Source organism: Caloenas nicobarica, chromosome 3 (assembly GCF_036013445.1).
Source record: "Caloenas nicobarica isolate bCalNic1 chromosome 3, bCalNic1.hap1, whole genome shotgun sequence".
Classification (NCBI taxonomy): domain Eukaryota; kingdom Metazoa; phylum Chordata; class Aves; order Columbiformes; family Columbidae; genus Caloenas; species Caloenas nicobarica.
Genome location: NC_088247.1, coordinates 62,179,937 through 62,203,821, shown reverse-complemented (window position 1 = coordinate 62,203,821; position 23,885 = coordinate 62,179,937). Strand labels below are relative to the sequence as shown.

Sequence of the window (23,885 nt, the reverse complement as noted above, 5' to 3'; positions counted from 1 at the left end):
TATTGATTAATTGCTGTATCAGTGCAGCTTCAGGAGGGAAAACTCAAATTTGGCACCTGTAGCAGTCAATCTGATCATTTCAGCTTTTAACAATATGAGAATTTATGTGACTTTCTTTTAAGGTTTTGCCAGTAGTCCATTTCTGTTTGCTTCTGTTTTGTAGATTGAAGAGGTAATTCCAAGTAAAATATGTATGGTATTAAGTAAATTGTTTAGGAGCACAGAGCTGGAAAAGACCTCATGTTATTCAGTCTAACTCTCTATTATCTTGATTATTTTTTTAAACTCATTAGCTAATAAAATTTAAGTTTCTCTCTTGAAATTGCAACCTTTTGTCCACAATGGCCACATTGGGGAAAACTATTCCAGAGCCTTTGTAGGAATATAGTGAGATACTTGTGGGAATTTCCACTTCACTTAGATCAGGCAATACCTGTTGTTTTAACAGCTTTGTTCTTAGTATTTGCTGCAGAACACCATCAGTATTTTCTAGAAAACCATTGTGTTCCCCCCTTAGCTTTGTTTTGCTTGACAAAAGAATCCATACTCTCAGTTTTGTCTCATAAAGTAGTTACCAGTAATCCTCACAATCCTTCTCTGCCTTTGATTCAATTTGAATTTGTTCTTATTGAAAACATTTACTAGATCTGTATTCCTTGTTCCAAATGAAATCTCATCAGGATCAATACTATTTTGTAGGGTACTTCCCTACTTCTGCTTGATATATTGCATGATATCGTAATGGTCTGATAGTTGACCTGTGCATCCAGTCTTCCATTTTCAGCTGATTGATTCTCATTATGCACTTTGGTATTAATTTCCATTATGCAAGAATCTATACTTTGTATTTTAAAACTTGATAGTTTACTGTTACCTATGTCCTGAAAGGAATCCACCTGTCTGATGCCTCCTTATATTTGTTATCAGAATTCATCAGCATGCTATTTAGTGTGCATAAACAGTAACCTAAAGTATCAAATTAGGTCATTCCCCAAGTCAGTCCTTCAGGAGCATTATTAGAAACTTCCTTTCAACCCCATAGTTCCCATTCTAATACAATCCCCCTTTGCTCCTTTGGTAGCCAGTTCTTTTGCACCTATGATTCTTGTATTGATCTCCACATTGGAGTTATCTTGTGTGGTACCCCACTCAAGTATGCTGAGGTTCAGGTGAAATGTAGCACAGTTCTTTTGTCTAGAAAATCACAAAAGTAATATCAGCCAACTTAAGTAAAATTTCCCATGCTGTGATTGATCCCTTTTCCATTTGTGTCTGTGTTTTTAATTATTTTTTTCTTCACAACCTAGTCTAAAACTTTTCAAACTGTTGAGATCAGACTAACAAGTTTGTAATTGGGGGAACCACCCCTCCACCCCCATCCTCTAAATATGTGTAGTGCTGCATGTGGAGAAGTTCACATAGAACCTTGGACTGTTTTGTTCTTCAGTATGAATGCTATTTGGTTACAAAAACATGGGTTCTGCGATGCAATTACCATCTCTAGCATAATCTTTCTTCATGATGGATCTGTTCCCTGACTCTTATGCAGGCTATGTGGTATCAGGACCTGGATCACAACACCCTTAGAGCTACCCTTCGGATACCATGTCTGGCTTCATTGTCTCTGGAATTCTCCTTAGGAGGCTTTCTTCTGGCCTGAAGTGTGAGATCCAGGAAAAGGTGTATCATCTCATTTGACTCATGTATGCTTGCAATGCTCTTTTGAGGTTGAGCTCCCTCCAGAGTTGCTTTAGCACAGTATTGTGTTGCCTTACGCCAGTTTGTTTGACTTATCCTCACTGAGGTTCTTCTTTAAGAGCCATAGATTGTATCATCTTTTTAACATGCCATTTCTAGTAACTGTTTGTCAGTCCAAAAAAGTCCAAGTTCTGAGTCCTTCATAGCGTCTTGGTTTTGTAATTCCAGTTTGACAAAAGTCATTCTTTTTTACAACTTTTTTAATGTTGGTTTGGTTTTTTTTTCAAATTAAGATGGATTACTTAATTTTTGCCTTTTAGGTATAACCTTATATTTTTTTATTAGTGATTGAGAAGAATGTTCTCAGCAGTTAGATTTAATATGAAAATGTTAAACAGTTATTAACTACTTATGTCAACATGCTTTTATTTATATAACTTTTCTGGAATAATGTAAAGAGGAAAAATAAATGTCTTCAGATAGTGAAAACCAGAACATCATAATTGCTGTGATTTTTATTGAGGTTTGTTTGGAGATAAATTAAAAGGTAGTGTGTTAAATGTTTAAATATATTTGAATTAAAAGTGCTGAAACAGTTTATCAAGATAAGATTTTAGTAGTAGCTGATCTCATAAATGATACATGAACTACAATATGCAGATGGTGAGTAAAATTGTCGAAGTTCCTGAAGAGATTAGGTGGGCAACTTCTGTTAAAATTGGTGAAATTCAAAATATCTGAGTTATCGGTAACCCAAACTAGGCAAATTCTTGTAGTTGTTCCATGTTAGGATTTTGAAGAGCAATTAAGTTAGGTTCTGTACCCTGATACTGTCATAAAAATCTGATCCTGGATATTTCAGACTTTCAAAATGAGTTTATTTTATTCATAGATAGAACAGATGAACAGCCATGCTTAATCAGCTGCAACATACACTCAAACTCTTAAAACACTCTCAGTTTTTGAGACTGTATGTTGCAGTTGAGGAACAGAGGTGGTTCTAATGAACATACAGCCTCTGTTTACTAAAATCTGAAGCTCAATGCAAAATTGAAGTGGAAACTTTGTACAACAAACCATGTTTTCTAGGCATGAGCATATGAAAATGACAATTTCTTACCCACTGTAAAGGCAGATTACATAGTTGATGTTAACCTATATATAAGGGATGAATGAACCTGCATGTAATTACAGTTTCAATAAATTCCTACTCATTGTGTTTTCCCATGACTGCTTTTGAATTTGAGTGAATGTTTCTACAGTTCTGCCTCCTCCCCAGTCTTTTCTGGCTTGCATCTTCCTTCTTTATGCTTGCATTGAGCCATCAGTATTTTGGCTAAGCCATTTTATATATATACATACACAGAGACACACATATTTGTGCGTGTGTATATAAAAATATATATATACATATACATATCTTTTTAAAAATAATAGAGTTTAGCTCTCCCAAGCTTCTAGTAAGTTAGATCAATGGATGCCATGAGTCATGTATGAGAGTTACTGGGATTGTACAGGAGAAAGATAGTGCCACAGTAATGCTATCTCAATCTGGTTTAAACTGTTCCGGGAATGTGTGTACTGTAATGACAGTAAAGCTGAAGATGTGGCTTGTCACTCTTCTGGAAGCTTTTAAACTTCAGAGTTGATGACACTTCCGCTGTTTAACAGCACACTTTTGCTGTAAACTGAAGCTTCAAATCAACTGTGAGAAATCTGTAAGTGTTCAGAATACTGATACAACATTGATTGGAACATTGAGAACCGAATTAATTATTTATTATGCTTGTACTTCTGATTATCTGATTACCGTTATTACATGCTTGACAGAATCACATGAACAACATCTAAAGTAAACATTTAGAATTGAAGTTGAGGAGCAAATTTACAGTTTGCTCCTGTGTCTTTAGTATTGAGGCCAGATGTTAGACGGAGGCTCACTGAATAGTGACAGTTGTCAGCTTCGGTAGGGCAAGTTTGCTTCTTGAGGACTATGTATCAAGAGTTTTAATGTTCACGTGCAGTTACTAGAAATAGTGAGTGGTTTCCTTTAGGTAGGCAATCATATGTTTGTCTGCCTCAGGTTTTCTTCTGTATCTTTCTGGACCATCTGACTTGTCAAGAGTAGGAGTACTGGAGTAAATGAATAGTGTCTGTAACCAAGCATAGCTTTCCCTACATCTATTCATGGTATTTCGTCTAAAAATTCAAACATCCTGCAAATCTTTTTTGGTAAAAGATGGCTTGTATACAAGGCAGCGGAAGAGGAAGTTTTTCAATTTATTTCAGTGATGTGTCATCGTGGTTCTAGAACCTGTTGCACTACGTATGCTAAGTGGGCACTAACCATTCAACCTCAGTTCTAGCTTCCAGCCTGCAAGTGGCACTCTGGATACCCTTGCTCCTTCCCCTCTTGCCCCCATGTACCTGTAAGGGTAAGAATGTACTGTCATCTAAAATAAATTTCTTGTCAAGTAAGATGCTAAGAGGAGAAATCTTCAGGCAAATTTCAGAAAAGCGTGTAACTGCCACAAAAAAATCTCAAACTGGTGGGAAGTACTGTGGAAAAACAGTGACTTTGACTGTGCAATCAGCTGGTCCTGGAATTGAAGTGAATTAATGCTACTCTCAGCCACTTTGTAGTACTTTTTGCCAATACCTGTGGGCATCACTTAAATGTTCTGAATGGAAAGTTCAAAATATTGTGGCCTAGGAACTGAAATCTGACTCAATAGTCAGAACTTTCAGAAAATACTTCAGTTTCAGAATCAACCAGGCTGGCCCTGTACTCTATCAGATATGAAAAAACTGCCTGGGGGGGGGAGGGAAGCAAAAGGTTACATCAATGCATTAGAAAGTAACCAGTCATCATGGCCCTAAAACTATTGTTAGTATGCATATAGTTTTAGTATGTACCTTGCTTGGAGAAAAGCCTGTTTATGGCCCTTTTTCATTGAGTTTTAGACTTTTGCAGATGTAATATTGATTAAAAGGCAAAATGACCTTTGAATATTTGGCAAAGTAAACCAGTTCACTTTTGGGAATTGTGGAAGCGTACAGTCAGTCTTGCTGTTGGTACTTGATACTATGTTAACAGTTGTTAACATTGAGTACCAAACTTTTTTTTTTTTTTAAATCTACTGCTGAAAGAAATTTTGAGCCTTTTAGCTTTGTTTTTACTTTTCAGGAAACTTGGAGTTCAAGCTTTGCTTTCTTGTTTTACTTGTTTTCAGTACTACAGTTTAGTTTGAATTGGGAGATCAGGCAAACAGGAACTTCAAAAGATGTAGGTATAGGAAGGAAATTATTTTCTACTGTATAACTACTTCACTTTGTACAATGTAAATTTTTTTTCCTTTGTATTTTATTTGAAGCGGAATAATCTGGTAATCTGAATGTCTCATGAGACAGGTAGAAATTGTACATGTAATTGTCTGTTTTCCTACCTGTTCAGGGAGGATAATGTTTTACAACATAGAATTGAAGGGAAGCTTGAGCCTTAAAATCAGGGAAAAACTACTTTGTAATTTGTACAGCAGAAAAGTATATACTAGATGGCATCATTTTTTGAAAAAAATTACATCTATGTTTTTGCATTTAAAAAAAAATGTGGCCTGTCTAGTGTGTGGTTTTTTGTTTTTTTTTTTTTTTTCCTCCAATGTTTAATTCTGGTTTGTTTTTCAAATGAAAGTAACTGATTGTGAATCACTTGATGTAAATTAGGTATAATAATAAGTTGTACAGTAAGTAATCTTTCATTTTGAGACCTGGGTTCAAATGTAACTTCTATCACAAGTGAAAGTGAGTCTTATAATCTAATTTCCTTTGAAGCCAAGTCATTTAACTTGGCATTGCTGCTGTCTTAAGAACGCCAAGTTAAAAATATTAGATTACATTGTTTGAAGTGAATGTGTCTAGTGCCAGTCATAATATACCTGACTTTTCCTATTCCGTCATTTTAATAAGTACTAAAATTTTCAATCTCTAAAATGAGACTTTACCTGCAGTGATGGTTGTTCCTAGAAATAATGGTTTTAGATAGGCTTTTGTGTGTTTAGTCATTTAGTAAAAAACTTAAAAGGTTCCTTTGTTTTATTAGGAGTCCACATCTCCAGTTGTTTCACCACAGCAATCCCCACCAACCTCTCCACATACATGGAGGAAGCACAACCGCCATCCCAGCGGAGGGAATAATGAACGACCTCTTGCTGGACCTGGGCCTTTTTGGGCTCCATTTAGTGAAGCACAACCAGGTATAAATGTCTTCTGTTATGCTTCAGCTGTAACCCAAAGTTGTGGAATTCTTAAATATATTGAGTTAGTTTAGGGCAGTTTATCTTTGTATTTTCCAATCCTGGAAACTGTCTTGCAGATTCAAATGTTTGTGTTGATGGCAACGCTGTGGAATCTGTGATCTTGCACGTGGCAGATCCATTTCTTACTGTGGTATGGGAAATGCTTAGAGTTTGGAGGGAGGGAGAGTTTGAAAGTTTCCCAGTGGAAAATTTTCTAATACAAAACTGTCATCCTATTGAAATTGTGCAGGAACTGTCAGTATACCCAAAAACGTGGGAAGCTCAAGGGAAAGCAGCAGATAATGCATTGTTTGTTTGAATTATGTTTCTGGTAGATTAGATGAATTGTGAGAACAACTAATTCTCTTAACATTTTTTGTTTTCTTTAAAGTTTATGTAAACATAACTGAAGCTAGTGTATCTCCAATCTGTCACGGTAGAGCCACTTGTTTCAGTACAGCTTTTCATTCTTTATTGTTCTTCATTTAACGTGAAGACTGTCCCTGTTGTTGGATCACCGTGTTCAGATTTAAAAAGCTTTCCACCTTAATATGTCATATTTCCTAGAGTTCTGTTTTCTTTTCTGCTATCTGATAGACTTAATAAATTTGGGAACGCTGGAACAATTCTGATTCAGGTTCTGTTTTTCATGATAATGCTAAATAATATGTTGTATTTTGCAAGCTGTAGTTTCAGATTGAACTGTGGTTGATTGCTTTATTTCAGTTGTGATGTTCCAAAATGGATGTTACCTTTCAATCTGTCGTCATTCTGAGCACCAGGGATACTGTTGTTAGAATTGGTTGAATAAGGAAACAAAACATATTTTAGAAGTTAAATGAGTTTTATGCAGATGTTTATGCAAGTGTCCTGAATATTGTTTGCTAGTAAGTGCCAGTCAATTTAGAACAAAAAAATACATACTATTGGTCTGCTCATTACATATATAATAATTTCTGTGGGTTTAGTCAGGGATAGTGTTTTTTCAGCAGTTTCTTGACTGTTTTCTTGTGTAGTACAGCTGATTGGCTTTTCTTGCAAGCTGAAATACAAGTTTGGTAGCTGGTTTCTAACTTGTGAAGTTTTTCTAACTTACAAAGTCAAGGACTCCAGGAAAGTGTGTAAACTATTCCTACTGTTGAAGAGTTCAGTATTGTCCTCTTAAAAATAAAGTTGTAATCCCATGTTAATATTTCAGTTTGGCAGTGCTTACCCTGTGATGGCTAATGGATAAATTTTTCAGTAGTTGTCTGAAAACATTCCTGAACTAGCTCAATCTTCATCAATTTTGTATTCCATACTGAAACATATTCTTAGTGTGTTTAAAGTAATTTGGAGATACTGTTACAGAAGGATTGTCTGTTCTGCCAATGCTAAGGATAGAGTGGATTTTCATATATTAGTGTAACAAAAAATTGTCGTCTTTATTCACTGTGGGTGATTCTTTTGCACTGCAGATGATTTATTCCTCTGAATTTCAGCTGTTGTAGACATTAGTCATTCTTTTTCCCCTCTCTTGAGCCTACTTTTTAACTACAGTATTTTGTATAACAGAAAAAGGATGTTCTGCTGACATCTAGGTAGAACCAGATAGGCTGTTGTTTACTTTTCTTAAAATCAATGTCGCAAGCTCATCTTGATTCCAATACAAGGTATTCTTGAAAAATTGGGTAATTTGCAAGTACATTATATTTTTTTAGTAGGACTTATGGCAGGACTATGCCATTTCACTTGTGATCCAAGAAAAATAAGAACCCAGGTCTCTGCTTGTATTTCACATTATGTGAAACATTGTTTGAGGGTAATGGGGTTGTCAAGTGAAAGCATGGAACCTCAACTGTGAAAATGTTTCTGATGGATCTAATAATAAATAGCATGTTGTCTTAAACCACAAGGACAAAAATCAAAACTTTTTGTTGTTGTTTGGAGAAAGATGTGTGTAAACAGATTCTGAGTTATGCATAGTAAAGACACTCCATTGCATCATCATATTTCCACTGTGAACGAACTAAATAGTGATTTCTGTATCAGATTCAGCTGTATAATAATTATTAGATAATGACACTTTTTTTTCCCCTAAATCTTGCACTTTGTCTTGCATCAGAAGGTTTAAGCATAGCTTGTAGCTGTAGTTTTTAATTTCTTGAGGAAGAAAACCTGTTCTCATCTCAACAGAGCAAAATAATTCAGATTTTACAAATTTTTTTGCCACTGTATTGTCCAGTAATTCAGTTAGGATAGTGTTAGTGATGCTTATATGTAGTTGGACTCTGAGGCACTGTTACGATTAGGTCAATGTGCTTATACATATGAGGTCTGAAGCCAAGGCTTGTTACCATCTTTCTTCCAGCCTTTTTGTAAAGAGAGCCCTAAAGGGCACATGTATTTTATGTTAATATTAGGAATTTAAAGTTCAGTGACAGATGTTGATCACCAGTGTAGAATGAAGTTTATAGTCAGTTCAGGTGTCATCCTTAAATGTCAGAGTCAATTCTGTTAAAACCTGAGTCTCAAGTCTTCTAGATGCCTTTGATTTAAGATAAAGCTATTCAAAAATAATGTTGTTGTATCTCAGTTCTGGATTGCATCTCTGATCTGGATCAGTTCCTATAGTTACAAGAGAAAAAAATACTTCATGCTCTTACCTTTACCTTTTCCACTCATTTTGCACTACAGCTTCAGTTGCCAGAAGGATGCTGACTGACAAGCTTGGTAGAAAAACCCCTTCCGCACTTCAAATGGTAGTTGAGTGGCATGTCAGCATACAGGCTAGAAATTTTTATTTTATTACCTTGTAGTCTGTTTGGACTGGAAGCAAAGCACAGCATTTATGTTGGTAGTATCCAAATAGTGATTTCAAACTGGTAAAAAAAATCTGAAGTTTTCTGTTCAGTCATAGGATACCTGTTAGCTTTTTTTGGCATTGCATCCAAGTTCTATTTTGATGTCTGCATATACATGAGAACTTGCAGCCCTAAGCCACACTTCTTTCTTTATCTCCTGGGGAGACATTTTGCTGCAGTTCATGAAATAAAGAACCGGAAACTTCATGGACAGAAGTGGAATGTGTTTACTGTACTAACAGTTCACTTGCATCTTTAGAGTCCTGAGATATTTACTGTGCTTGCAGAGGACCGAATAGTCCTTTGGTAACTCTTGATAATTGGCCTTGTTACAAGTTAATGATTATTCTTATCTGGACATGATTATTAAGGAAGGGAAGAGCTCTACAGCATTTTATCTTGTTGTCAAAATTGTACTCACCTTCTGGTTTTGCTTCATCACAAATAGGTGATAAGGTGAGCTCTTGCTAGTTTACAAAGTTAGTTGAAAATTTAGTTCTCTGTAAGTAAACCCACAAGTATGAACTACTCAGATGTTATCTAGATAGACGATTTCTTACATTTTTAGCTTAAAGTGAGGGGTTAACTTTTCTTCCCTGGGAAACATGACCATTTTCCACAACTTATCAATGTGTTGGTAAGACATTCAAGCTAGAGTAGAAGGATATAGAGCAGCCACAGGAATTCAAGTTAAGTCTTCATACTAAACATAGTGCATTAGACTTCACCAGCAAGTTCAAGTATGATAACTGGTCTTAGGCTTATTCTTTGTTCAAAGCCCTGTTATAATGGTGTTCTCACTCATGGGTTACAAATTGTAAAATAAAAATACAATGACTGTCTGAGTCTTCTGTGTGACCCAGTTTTCTTCCACCTTCCCTTCTACTTCAGCGTTCAGTCTGGTTTTGTACTTTGAGAAGAAATTGAGGGGTAACTGTCCCTAATTCAAATGTCAGATGTAGTTTTAATGATTGAGAATTGAGTTAGTGGCTGGTGGCAGTTACTATGAAAGTAATCTTTCTCCAGTGTTCTCCAGCTTTCCCATCCTGTTTCCTAAAACGTTGCATCGCAGAGTAAATAACAGGAACAGAAAGGCAAGACTATTCCTGTTGGGATTGTTTGAACAAGGGAGAAAGGAAATGGTTCTTGTAATACTTGTAAAGTACTGGGAAGGTATGACAATTTGGGGCTACTGGCATCTCCATCACTGTCAAAGCACTGCTTTGGAACAGGTGCTGTGCTAAGTAGGGGGGTACAGATTGAACTGTAGTAAGACAAGTTGTTGGGAGAAGTAAAGGCAGAGTAATCATGTGTAAGGTTAGTGGCAATAATGTCAGTGTCTGAGGGGCAGAGGGGAGAGAGCCGTGGTGTCAAAAGAAAATTTGAATGTGGCTTATCCACAGGAGAGCTGGGAAGGACTTGTCTAACAGACTTACAGTCTGTTAGCCCTGTGCTGAGAGAGACCAGGTGGAGAAAGGCTGAGCTTTTCTACACATTTCTTTTGAGTGTTTTAGAGTTAGGTCAGCTATTGAAGAATAACCCTAAGGCAAAAAGCATTGTCAAACTCATTGCTGTTATTCTCGGCAATTTTGGATAAAGTTGCTAGAAACTCCAGACCCCTCCAGGAGCTTCCAGAAGTGGAGAACAAATTTGGGAACAAAAGGAGTAGTTATTAGTGGGTTTTAATACTAGTAAAACGAACTTACAAAATTGAGAAGTTACTTTTTTTTTAATATATATTTGACTTATTTGCTCTTTCAAAAGATCTTTCTCCTCATAGAAATCTCCATTTTTATTCTATGTAGTGCAAGATTAAATGTGGTGTGCACAATTACGGCTATTGTATGTAGCAGAAAAGCAATGATAAAGCAGTTCTAAGCATTTCTCTCATTACTTTCTCCTAGGAAAAAGTAATTTATGGAATGAAAGAGTAATTGCATACTGGCAGGTATCAAATAGCAATTTTGTATACTAACAATGTTTCTGTCACTTTACATGTTAGTCTCAGTGTGCCTCACAGCTTCTCAAGATTTCCTTCACTCTGTAGTGTCATCAGTCTCCAAGAACCTGAAACTGTTGATATTTTTCAGCTTCAAAAATAGATTACTCATCTAGAAATGGACTACTTATAGCAATACTTTTTAGTCAGCATCTAGACTGTAAATTCTTGGGTTTTATTGTTTCATTTTAGTGGCAGGATTAAAATTATGACATTAGTGTTCTATTTCTTGTTTGTGGGTTGTGTGGAGGGCTTACAGAAAGTCACAAGAAGTTGACCTGACATTTAAGAGGAAATGTAGTTCTACATATGAGGCAAAAATTCCTATCTAAGTATGATTTTATTTAATGTATTTCAAGAGAAAAGCATTTAGTTGTGCAAAAAGAGTAGATTGAAGTAATCAGTTTCACAACCGCTGTTTGGATTTAAGGAGTTCCACATTTCTTTTAGGAGTCAAGGAGTAGAACGGAATCTGGGATTCTTCTAGACTTGCTCTAGGTGGCTTGTTTTCCCTCTGATTTGAGTTCCTTAAATTTTTAATTCGCAACTGCAATTTAGGAGAATTTTGAGGGTTTTGCACATAGAGCAGTGGGTGACCAAATCTTATTATAGTTGCTTCATTTTTATTTGAATATTAAGACATTGAACATCGGCAGTGCTTCAGAAGTAGATTATAACAAGGCACTGGGTGAATCGCAATTAGTGTGTTCCAGATAGTTAATACGTAGCAGATGTCAGCGCTCTGTATGGATGTCTTTCATTATTCTTGGTCTGTTTTTAAGCAACTGAGTCTAGAAATAATTTAGAAAAAAAAAAAAATTTGTGTCAAAAAGCCTGATTCTTAAGAGGAATTTTCAAGGCTTTGTTCTTTGAATGCAAACTAAAACCTGAAAAAGAAAAAAGTTTAACAATAACGATAATAAAGTTGCATCTGTTGGTGAGTCTAGGGGAGGACCACAAAGATGATCAGAGGGCTGGAGCACCTCTCCTATGAGGACAGGCTGAGAGAATTGGGCTTGTTCAGTGTGGAGAAGAGAAGGCTCCAGGGGAGACCTTATAGCAGCCTTCCAGGACCTAACAGGGGCTACAAGAAAGCTGGAGATGGACTTCTTACAAGGGCCTGTTGTGATAGGACAAGGGGTGATGGCTTTAAACTGAGAGTAGATTTACATTAGATAAAAGGAAGAAATTCTTCACCATGCAGGTGATGAGGCACAGGAACAGGCTGCCCAGAGAAACTGTGGATGCCCCATCCCTGGCAGTGTTCAAGGCCAGGTTGGACAGGGCTTTGAGCAACCTGCTCTAGTGGAAGGTGTCCCTGCCCATGGCAGGGGATGGAACTAGATGACCTCTGAGGTCCCTTTCAACTCAAACCGTTCTGTGATTCTATGCTGATACCATATGCCACTTTTAAATAGCTGTTTGTCCAAAGAAGTGTTTCTCATTTCAATTAGCTTAAAATGTGGAGTATTAATTAACTCATTCAAAACTCATTAAATGTATAAAACCCAATTCAAATTTTATACATATTGCAATAAGCTTGTTCCTCAACTCTGTCTGCTTCATACAGATCTAAACTGACCTAATGTAAAAATCTACAGGAGTGAGTTGTCAAAAGGTAAACTTTGTCACTTTGGTGCAATTTGGCATTTTCTTCACCATTCTACAACTGTATCTCTCTGCCAGGAGCAAGGAGCATGTGTTTCAGGATTTTTTTTTTTTTTTTTTTTTTTTTTTTTTTTTTTTTACTGCTTTCCATATCCATAGTTCTTACTCAGTTTTCAAGGCTGTCTTTTAAAAAGGAAATGTTTCTTCTACTTTCAGGCTCATCTACTTCTAGCGATCCCATATGGTCTGGCCATTCACCACCACCCCATCAAGAAAATTGGGTCAGTTTTGCAGATACTCCACCAACCAGTGCTCTTTTAGCCATGCATCCTGCTTCTGTCCAGGTGTGACACTTTATTGGTATTTGATTTGCTTCATTCAAATTGATGTTGCAGTCCCATTTTCTTTTATTTCTCTTCTTTCTTTCTTTTTTTTTATAATTTTCATTACAGATGTTTACTGTGTATCTGTCCTGTAGTCTGTTCAGTGCTATTTATCCAACAGATACTTGTTTAATTGAGCTTACTTCATTTGGAATGACTAACTGAAAGCTACTAATTTAAAAAATGTCAACAATTATGATTTTAAAACATTTGTGTCTAGCTTTTTTGCATATGTGCCATACATTTTTTTTTCTGCTTACATGCCTGCAGTCATTCCTATCCATATGTATCTGTGCCAAAACACCCTGTCATTATCTTGTTAATGCAATCTACTGATAGTTTCCTGCAGTTTTTAAACTACTGCATGATTTAACTATGCTTTATTTTTTGAAGGCAAGAAGTTGAGAATTCGTAGAAGCATTTCAGGTAGATAATACTGAGGAAAAATATTTCATTTCAGGACCAGACAACAGTACGAACTGTAGCATCAGCTGCAACAACAAATGAAATTCGTAGGCAATCAAGTAGTTATGATGACCCCTGGAAAATAACTGATGAACAAAGGCAATATTATGTTAATCAGTTTAAAACCATTCAGCCTGATCTAAATGGATTTATACCAGGTAAGTTACCCTTTAAAAATAGAGTTGTGGGCACAGCAGTTCTGTTACAAAGGCTTTGTTGTGTACTTAGGTTTGCATATCATTTGGAAGAAAGTTCTGCATTTTACTCAATGTTCTGGTAAATGCTAATGTAATTCAAGAAAGAGCTTGAAACTCATTTGCTGTTTTCCTTCATTTAATCCTAATAATTAGTACCATTTTTCCCAAAACTTTTGATAAGTAGCTTTTCTCCTTTACCATAAGTCTAAGCCTTCTAATGATTTAACTTGTATTAAAAATTGTTGTTGTAATTTTTCAGGATCTGCAGCTAAAGAGTTTTTCACTAAGTCAAAACTCCCTATTCTTGAGCTTTCTCATATTTGGTAAGTGTTTCGGGATAATTATTTAGAAAGATGACAGCTATCTGACAGTGATAATCTACTGACTAGAATGTATTACTAAGTAAAATTTCAGTAGTACTCTACTATGTTCAGTTCTATTCACATTTATGCCAATATTACCTTAGTGGGCTTTAATGGATTTAGGCTAGCGCTACTTACAAGGCATTTTGAGCTTTTGAAGAAATTCCAAACACTTCAGAATAAGAAGTAATTTATTTGAGGTTTTTATTCTTAAAGATGCATTTCTATTTAATTCATTCCTTATCTATACTTATTTAAGTCTAAGTAAGTTTAAATGAGATGTACAGATGCAAGTGTTTTTAAATACACTTAGTGGGACTTGATGACAAATTTAGCTTTGACTTGGTGCAAAGCTTGTATTTCACTGTGTTCTGGAATTTGTACTGCATTCTTTCATGCTATCATTAAATGGCTTACCTTGGCTTATTTGGTATTTCTTTCAGTGTAATGATTTCTAGTTCAGGTATTTTCCCATTTATAATAAATCACGGTGTCTCAGCGCTATTTTTTTTTAGTATACTTTGGCAAAACTCTGAGGCCAATAATATTACGTAATACTGTATTAAATGAGTTAAAAAACAGGAGAGATAAAAGTAGGTTTAAGTGATCGTTAAGTTCTAAGAAATGTTATTAGTGAAGGCTCATCTTCTTTGAAGAGTAAACACGTAATGCTAATATGAAGTGTTTAGTAGGGTAAAATGAACTATAAACTGCATTCTTTCATCTTGTAAGTAGCACAAGAGAAGCATTTTAAAAGTCTTTTAGAAGTAAAATAACCTTAAGAAATTCTATTTATACTAAGTTTTCCTTTTTAGGGAACTGTCAGATTTTGATAAAGACGGTGCACTGACGTTGGACGAGTTCTGTGCTGCATTTCATCTGGTGGTTGCTAGGAAGAATGGGTATGATTTGCCAGAAAAGTTACCTGAAAGTTTAATGCCCAAACTGATTGATTTGGAAGACTCGACAGGTAAGATATGCTTCAACACAGATTTCACAATTTTAAAATTATGATATAGTTGTTCCACTATATCAGCAGATATTTATAGGTTTCTATAGGCATAATGCATTAGTTAGTAGGAAGTAAAGCAATGTGCAATTTTTAGAAATTTTTTTATCAGTGTTCAGAGCTAATCTGAGCACATGTGTTTCTGTACAGGGAGGTGTTATTTAGGAACAGTAGACATATTGACTATTACATTTGGAAATAATACCTGTGTGCTTTAAACGTTAAGGAAAACAAAACTGTCACAGTATGAATTTTATTAATGATCAGCTATTGTATTCCATATTCCCACTCCAGCTATACTTCAGACTTGATTTCAAATGAGTATGCTTTCTGTTCAGCCTCGTTTCTGAAAATACAGCTTGGGTTTTGAAGTTTTGAAGGTACTTAGAAAATATTCCCAGATTCAATGCTGTAAGTAGGACTGTGCAGTTTAAAAGTACAAGATCAGTGGCACAGATTGTTTTTTCTTAATTATACTCCTGACTTGACATCAGGGTTTATCCTCCATTGCTTTGTCACCTTGTCTTTCTGTGCACAGTTCTTTACCTTTGGGTGCTCCTAGATAAACCATTGAATGTATAAGTTCTGCTTTTTAATATGTGCCAAAAACCCAGTCCCATAACTGAAAAGCAAACTAGTGTAAAAGTGATGTTTAAAAACAGGATGTTTGCAGCCATCTTCTTTTTTATTTTAAAACAGGTGAAGGAAACCAATATTTTAAAACTGCTTTAGGTTACTTTTCAGCAAGTGGTCTTTGCTTGGAAAGTCAGGTTATACTGTGAGTGCATACGTAACTATGATTTCCTAGAATTTTATTTCTTTTTACTAAATACTTCAAAGGGGATCTCTTCATAATGTGTTTGTAGGATGTCAAAGACTTTCGTCTGACAATTATTGACGAGTTCTTAAACTAAATACTGTGGCTCTTACTACCTCTTCTTTAACAATTAAACCATTTTTTGTGGGAGTAGCTTGACTCCTCAGAGAAGCTTTCCAACAGCAATCTGTTGCAACTGAAGTGTTTTCAGGATGAGTAGGCATTTTGCTATGACAAAGACATTCATAAGAAATATCTACAATCAATTAGGTGCATACCTAGCAAGTGTCTAAAACCAACCCATTCTGTCTATGTTTGTGTTAAGGTAATGGCCAAGCAAAAATCTTGATAGGAAATGGAGAAACATTTATTTGTATAAACCGTTTTTATTTAAAATAAATGCCAACAACTATATGTGCACCTGATCTTCTACTGCCTTTATTGGTAGTAGATTTCAAGGTTTTACGCTTAACTGAAGTTGTCTGGAAACTTTATATATTGGACATGAAACCGAAAAGTGTTATGTGTATGTTCATTGTTCTTATTTTACAGACAACTCTGTTTAATATAAAACTTTTATTTATTTTCAAGAGGTACAAAGTGGTCCTTAAATCTGAGGGAAAACTACTTTTTAAAATAGTAAGAAAAAAAAGTGTTTTCTCTGGTATTAAAGGGAAGTTACCCTGTTTTAGTGAATGCTAAGGGATTACAGTGCTGTATAAGCACTGTATAAGTATTATAAGTTCTGATGATAACTTGATTCTGCTTTTATTAATCACTACAATGAAAAGTGACAGTTCTTGCAAACTTGTTGAGTTTTATCCAATTGACTAGATTTTTTTTTTTTTTTTAAATTAGGGCCACCTGTGTTGGAAATAGCTAACCTTTTCTAATACCTGACATGATTTATCACCAGAACTTGTATGTTGAACAAAAGACCTTCAGAGAGGTTATTCATGTGGCGATAGTTCTACTTGTAGCTAAAACAGTCCAAATCTCTCATATATATTTACTATTTTAATCTAAATTAAAAGTTACTCATAGGTCTATGTGCAGACTAATATGCATGTTGAATTTACATGGGTTCAACTAAAGGACTGTAAACCAGCCTGGAAAGATCAGCCAGTTAGATTTCTGTGATAATGTTTTATTTTTAGTTCCTATAAAAGCTGTATTTCAATAAAGCTTGCTTCCAACAGCTTTCTCAGAAATAGAAACTGTAAAATATGGCACCAGAGTGTCTTTTTGAGTGCACTTTTGCATGAGATACAACTTTCTCAAAGAAACTGTTAGTGATCTTCTGCTGACTGAAGCCTTGGTGTGAATAACACACTTTCAAACTGTTCAAGGTAGTGAATTACTTGAATGTCTTTTTAAACCAATGTGCAAGATGGTAAACTTTATTTCAGAAATGTTAACAGTACCCTTATTAATTCTGTCCTTTTGTTAGAAATTTTCCCCTTGATCTTCCATGCTTCTGCTTTGTGCCTGAAACTTGTCGTTTCTTTCCACTTTGACTTTTGAACTAGCAGCCAGCAGAAAGCAAAGTAATAGTGCTCCATGCACCTCCGTCCCTGTTTGGAGGGGAGAACTCCTGTGGTCTGATCTGGTGTCCCAAATCCCTTCACATACTGGTCTTGTCTTTTTATATGGTTTCATGACCAGGGATATGTATTTCTCTCATGTGATATATAATAAAGCATGTATATAGTTGGTAAATTTTGTGGTATAGCACTGTGTCTCTACAGAATCTTAACAGAAAAAAAAGTTAGATGAGGTGCTAATATCTTTCTGCTGACTAGTGAGAGAAATGAGGCATTTTAAATTCTTAGAATAATGTGGTAATTCTACAATACTTTTGAATGGGTTTAGTTTTTTGAATTGGATCGTATACTTCAAATAATTAATTAAATTGCAGCAGCTCCACATAAGATTTAACTGTGTTGCAGTATTTGTAGATAGATGTCAGCTCTTCAGAATGAGCAAAATCTGTCTGTGGAAGAACACCCTATAGAAGAAAACTGTGGTGAATGAAAATGGGAGCATGAAGTCAAGCAGTTTTGTGCAAACACTTCTCTAAACACTTACACATTTATTTTATTAGTTGAATACTCTTGACAGTGTCTGCATCTGTCTTGGCAGAATTTATGATTTTCAGGTGTAAAGAGTGCTAGTTTCGCTTCCTGTTTTGTAAATAAATGTGGATATTTTCCTTTAAACCGAGTTTTATCTCAGTTAGTAAAAATCACCAACCTTTTACAAAACTCAAAGTGAGTTTTGCTTTTCTGTGAATTTGGTTTTTGTTTGGGCTGCTGCAGCAATACCATGTCTTTGTAAGAAAAAGAAACTGCCATGCATTGCAGCTTCCACAAGTTAATTATTTTAACCCCTGAAGTATTCCATACAACTCTTATGCATGTTTTGTGTAGATATTTGCAAAATTGCTTCACTTACGGCTAGCTATGTAGTCTATCCACAGCAACACAGCAATTTTCAGCCTTATCTTTTGAACCTTGTGTATAACACCAGTAGTTAGTTTGTCTAGTGTACCACCATTGAAGCAAGAATTTTGAGTGGTTTTTTACCTCATTAGAAAATTTTTATTCATATTACATTTCAGAGCAATTGATATGCATTCCTAAAACGTTACCACTGGCGTATTTTGAACTTGGTATATTATTCTGTGTGCAATGACCACAGCATGTCATCTTGACTACTTGGTGACATCATCATGCCTGTAAATATCAGATTGATGTAACCTATTTTTTGTTGCCAGATGCTTCTTGCTTGAAGCAGGTATTAGATACAATTTCCATCTGGAATAACTTGTAAAGCCATTTTCCCTAAAGGACGGGAGTTCAAGATGATAGGTGCTGGGCACAACTTTGGGAGCACTGAGTCTCCACCTGATGTCTTGTTATTTAACAGGAAGTTTATAAGACCTTGGAAATTTTGGTGAGTTACTGGTTTTATGTGTGGCTTTTTTCATATCAGTAGCCACCTCAGTTGCCCCTGGCCTTAAGATGGGACAGCAAATTTGTTTCTGCACTTTGGTGTTTTGGCCATTCTTTTTTTAGGCTGTGCCTCTCGCTATCCCCAGCAGCGCTTTGGAGACAGTAACGGGTAGTTGTTGTTTTTCAAAGGTACAGTTGGTCACCATAGTCTATTCAGGTGTTTCCCATTCAATTTGACACGGGGTTTGTTATGAGTTTCTTCAGAATGGAAGACAGTAGACAGAATATTGAGCCGTTGTAGCACAAGAGAAGGTTGCAGAGTTCAGCTCCTCAGGAGCCTGAAACCAGTCCTTTTAATACATTTTAATCAGGTTTCGTTACAGTGTATCACACATTCTTGTGGCAGTCATCTTCCATCCCCTATCTATCCAGCAGTCCGTTTAAATGGTGATTTAGTTAAGCTATCTTCCCTCTTGTGCAGTATTTTGTCTTGTTCAGAATTTTTATTCTTTGCACTACAGACATCTTGTTAATATATCTAGCTACTTATCAGTCACTCTTTCAACTGTTCCTGTTACTTATATCATACAGTTGTAATCTGCATTTTGGTTTTTTTGAGGCTTTCAATGCATTGCTTTAGTTTGTATTGTGGTATCTAGCAAAACAGAAGACACTGTAAGCAGGATTTTACTGTGTTATGCAGAATGCTTAATCTGTTGATCACATTTACTTTACCTAGTTTTCTTATAGTCTGAACAGAACAAAAATAGGTGTGCTGCATCATGAGAATTTGTACAACTCTGAATAAGGAGTGTTTCTGCAAGGGACTGTACTTGCTGAAAGCTCAGAGAAAACTGAAATAGTGGTAACAATGTATGGTAGCAATGTGACAGCTGCTGGACTTGTTAAATTTGTAAAATGTAGTGGATGGAAACACCATTGTTTTAGTAAGAAGGCTTAACACTTAAAATATTCTTTGGGGAATAATCGAAGGGAATGTTTTTTCTCATCTCTGTTTTCATTTTTTTGGTTTGTATTTGCACCGATATACTGGGTTTGCTTTAACCTTTCATATAAGGAAGTGTTTTATTCTGCAAGATAAACTTCTCAGTGCTGTGTTTGATGTTATAAACATTAGTGTGAATTTGTTATCTCTAAGAAATAATTCTATTTATTTCTGCATGTAATCAAAACCTAAAAATGCCTTTTAAAAGCCAGCAAACGGGTAGATAGTGTGGTACAGAGTAATCTTTAAAGTCCAATTTTCAGAAAGATCCTCAAAATAAGGGTAGCACCTGATAAATATTTTATTTGACTTGAATAAATGCTTTTTGTCTGCTGCTAAGTATTTACTTGGAAAATATGAAAACAAAGGGTACTCTGCACTTTCCATGAGATGTGAGCAGCTCTTCTGAGAATAAACTGAATGCCATTCATGATTTTGGTTTATAGTGATTCCTGTCATTTCAGAAGTTGGGGAACAGACTGGTGAGGTAGGTTACTCCAGCTCTCCAGCAGAAGCACCTCCAAGCAAGTCTCCATCAATGCCATCCCTAAACCAGACCTGGCCAGAATTGAATCAGAGCAGTGAGGTTAGCACTTTTATTTAAGAGTTATTTCATTGCCAGTTGATAACTAAATTGTGTATGGATCCATAATTCATCATAAGTGGATTGTTGACCACAAATCGTGAAAAAGTTAGCAGGACAATAGACATAGGAAGGTTCTACATGTGGAATTGTAAAAAAAGGTAATGTCTTCCTTCCGATTTTTCTCTCTCATTGTAAGATGAGCTAATATATAAAATCTCATTAATGGTTATTAAGCTTGATATTTATCACAAAATTCCCTCGTAGCGTTTATTGAAAAAGTTGAATTCATTCCTGATTTTTTTTTTTTCCATTTAGGGCGGGTTTTTAGTTGGAGTTTTCTGTTACCTCTGAAGGACTAGTATAGGCAGTATTTTTGCAAAACTTCAAAATAAATTTTTGATGGATCTGGACATTGAGACTTCTTTCTGGAGGTGATTTTACCCTGAAATATAAAATACCTCACCGGTAGTGTAGAGAAGTCATAGCTCTGGGCTTGTTTCAGAAGCAAAGAGTTGAAGTTGAATCTAAAGTCAACCATTAGCTAAATGTATTTAAATTTTACATTTTTGCTGTTATGTACTGCTGTGATATCATCCTTTACCATGCATGTTTGCTATATAAGCAGTCTTATATAGTAAAGCTATATTTTGTCAGAATTTGAAACTGAAGTTACCAAACAAGTTTTGTTTTTTGTTTTTTTCCTTACAAATGTCCATTGTTTAAAAAGCCTGTAAGGGATTGATTCCTGGAGTTTTTCTTATTGCTCTGTTTTAACATTTTTTACTGAAAATAAACCAGTGTTTTATTCTAATGGCTACTTCAGAGACTCAAATGAGTTCCTGACTGCAACCATACTACAAAGATAATGTAGGCTTATTTTTCATTATAAGGGGAAAAAAGGGAAAAGTGTTGAAACTATTTTTGGAGAAGTCTTTTCATGTAATAATCTGAGACTTTCAAGAAGAATCTAAAACTTGGTTTGAATATCTAAGATAGTTCTGACACTAGTTGAGTATTGTATTACCTGTTCTTATTGAAAGAGCTTTTTGCGGCTTCTTTCTTCATTAGACTTCAAATGAATAAGAAAATTGGTAGTAAAATATTTAGACAAGACAAAGGAGAGTTAGTATGAAAGAGCAAATAAGCAAGTTTTTAGGATTAAAGTTAGGAGTAAACTCCCTCTCTCAGTAGGAAGGACTTTATAAAGTCTGCTGATCCTCTTAAGTGACAGTGGTGTCCTTAACAAATAAAAATGTAGGGAATGATTTAATGATTATTAGTTGTTCTATCTGATGGAGTGGTTCTTAGACTGCTGATAGGAAGCTATGAGGGAGGTGAGCAGATATTCAGTTATTGTTAAAAAGCTGTAAATGTTTGCAACTGCATTAAAATGTACATTCATACATTCCCTTATACTTGCAATAAAGATTTAATTAAGCTAATAATTTGGTAAGCTGCATTGTAACTGAACAGATTACTTCAGTGTCCAGTGCAGCTCAAACCCATTTGACAGGGTAGTTACACTAGTGGAACAAAGTTAATGACAATTCTCTCGCAGCCAAAAATCTTGTCTTACAAAATTGACTTTGTCCATTCAGATAATGTGTGTGGGTTTTTCTGAAAATCTGCTAAAACTTTAAGAGGTTTGGAGAAGTTTTCACACTAAATATACTACCAGTTACTAACGATACTAAAATAAGAGTTGAACATCTATTAAATGTTAAGAATTCGTTATTCTAACACAAAGGAGTTTCTGGGGTTTTTTTCAGCTATGTTGCTATGCATGCTTCTTGCTCCTGAGCATTTTCTTTTCAGCATGAGTCAAGTCAAAGTCCTCAAAGTTTTAATGCCATGAAAAAATTTCTGGTATTACTGCAGGCACTGGTCAAATTGTTTCCTCTTTGAACCTCTTATAACTGTCATCATCAAATGAATTGCTTGAAAAATCTGTGCATATTTGGATCATCTGCCTTTCCAGGCAGTTTCATTCCCGTTTAGTATCAAAACTGTTGGTTACTCTATTCTTTCTAGCTCATAGTTGACTTTTAGACTCCAGTTGCCAGGCTCAGGCACAAATATGGACCAAGGCATCAATCTCAAACTTCAGAATAAAGAGCATGATGACAATCCACCTAACTCTGGATATTACATGCTTCACGTTCTCATCACTTCACTTGTCCCTTCTTTCTCACTTCAGACATCTTTTCCATCCAGTCTCAAGGCTGAACACTAAGTTCTGAGAGCTTAAAAAAATAGAAATCTTACTAAATTTTTATTGAAAACAGTCTAGTGTCATGGTCATATTAGCTTTGACACAAATACGGAGATTCGCTTTTGAGGTCACAACTGTTACACCTAGTGTCAAGCTCTCTTAGTAATGGTTGATGTGAGTTTTAGTTTTTAGTAGTTAACCTTCTGAAGGTATTTTTGGAACATTTTTGCAAGTCTAAAGCATTTTAGTTTCAGCTAGTAGGAGTTCTATCCTAGCAAATCAGTTGTTTCATCCATACTCTTAAAACTTGCACAGATTTTAAAAAGCACTCCATTAGAGCCTTATGTTTATATTAGCTTTCTATTAACCAGGGAATTAGCAATAACTATTTTCAGGTAGTAGGTCAGGATGCAGCACAAACAGCATATTCCCCAGAGCAGTCAGGAGGAGTTGGTGTTCATTTGACTGCCCAGCTAGGAAGCTTGAGGACAAGTAATAAATGTTCTGTAGTTTGGCTTCAGAGGAGTAGAATATGAGGTAAATTCAGCATCCATCTCTAAAATAATATTTAGCATTGATCGTAACTATAACATCAATGCTGTATGCCTTTCTGGAAGTTTTGAAAAATTAAAAAACAGTGTTTCTGTAATCAAATTTGCCAGTCTCAGTGGTAACTTTGAAGCCACTGGCCAAATCAAATTTAAAACAGTAGTGGCAGTCCTAAAATAAATATTAATGCATGTTTCATGAAAATGAGCAGCTGTGTAAATGCAAATTAGGGGAAAGGCTGGCAGAACTTGGCCATATCACAGAGACATGGTGGGACAGCTCACATGACTGGAATGTGGTCATGGATGGCTATGTCCTTTTCAGGAAAGACAGGCCGGCCAGGCGTGGTGGTGGAGTTGCTCTTTACGTGAGAGAGAAACTACAATGTACTGCGTACTGTCCAGGCACGGGTGAGGAGCGAGTTGAGAGTCTATGGGTGAGAATTAAGGGGCAGGCTGGCAGGGATGATGCTGTTGTGAGTGTCTATTACAGGCCACCAGGTCAGAGTGAGGATGTTGATGAGGCCTTCTGCAGGCAGCTGAGCGTGGCCTCACAGTCACAGGCCTTGGTTGTCGTGGGGGATTTTAACTACCCTGATGTTTGCTGGAAGGACTACTCAGCCAGCCAGCCACAGTCCAGGAGGTTCCTCCAGTGCATTGACGATAACTTTCTGATGCAAATGGTGGAGGAGCCGACTAGGAGAGGTGTGCTGCTGGATCTCATCCTCATTAACAAGGAGGGTCTGGTTGAAGCAGTAAAGGCGGAGGGCTGCCTTGGTTGTAGTGACCATGAGATGGTGGAGTTCAGGATCTCGTGTGGCAGGAACAGAATACCAAGCAGAATTGCAACTCTGGACTTCAGTAGGGCCAACTTTGGCCTTTTCAAACAATTGCTAGGGGAAA

The 23,885-nt window shown here is 35.9% G+C and overlaps 1 protein-coding gene across 8 annotated transcripts in view; it reads left to right on the top strand.

Moving 5' to 3' along the window:
* Positions 1 to 23,885, top strand: part of REPS1 (RALBP1 associated Eps domain containing 1) — a 73,692-nt gene that overhangs the window by 26,399 nt on the left and 23,408 nt on the right. For 4 of the 8 annotated variants that reach the window (XM_065631998.1, XM_065631994.1, XM_065631993.1 and 1 more), the window contains exons 4-9: positions 5,798 to 5,951; positions 12,660 to 12,787; positions 13,287 to 13,449; positions 13,748 to 13,811; positions 14,666 to 14,820; positions 20,083 to 20,222. In XM_065631998.1, coding sequence (XP_065488070.1) covers positions 5,798 to 5,951; positions 12,660 to 12,787; positions 13,287 to 13,449; positions 13,748 to 13,811; positions 14,666 to 14,820; positions 20,083 to 20,222 — 804 coding nt within the window. The remainder of the gene's footprint in view (positions 1 to 5,797; positions 5,952 to 12,659; positions 12,788 to 13,286; positions 13,450 to 13,747; positions 13,812 to 14,665; positions 14,821 to 20,082; positions 20,223 to 23,885) is intronic. The other 4 variants (XM_065631999.1, XM_065631996.1, XM_065631995.1 and 1 more) reach the window with 2 other exon arrangements.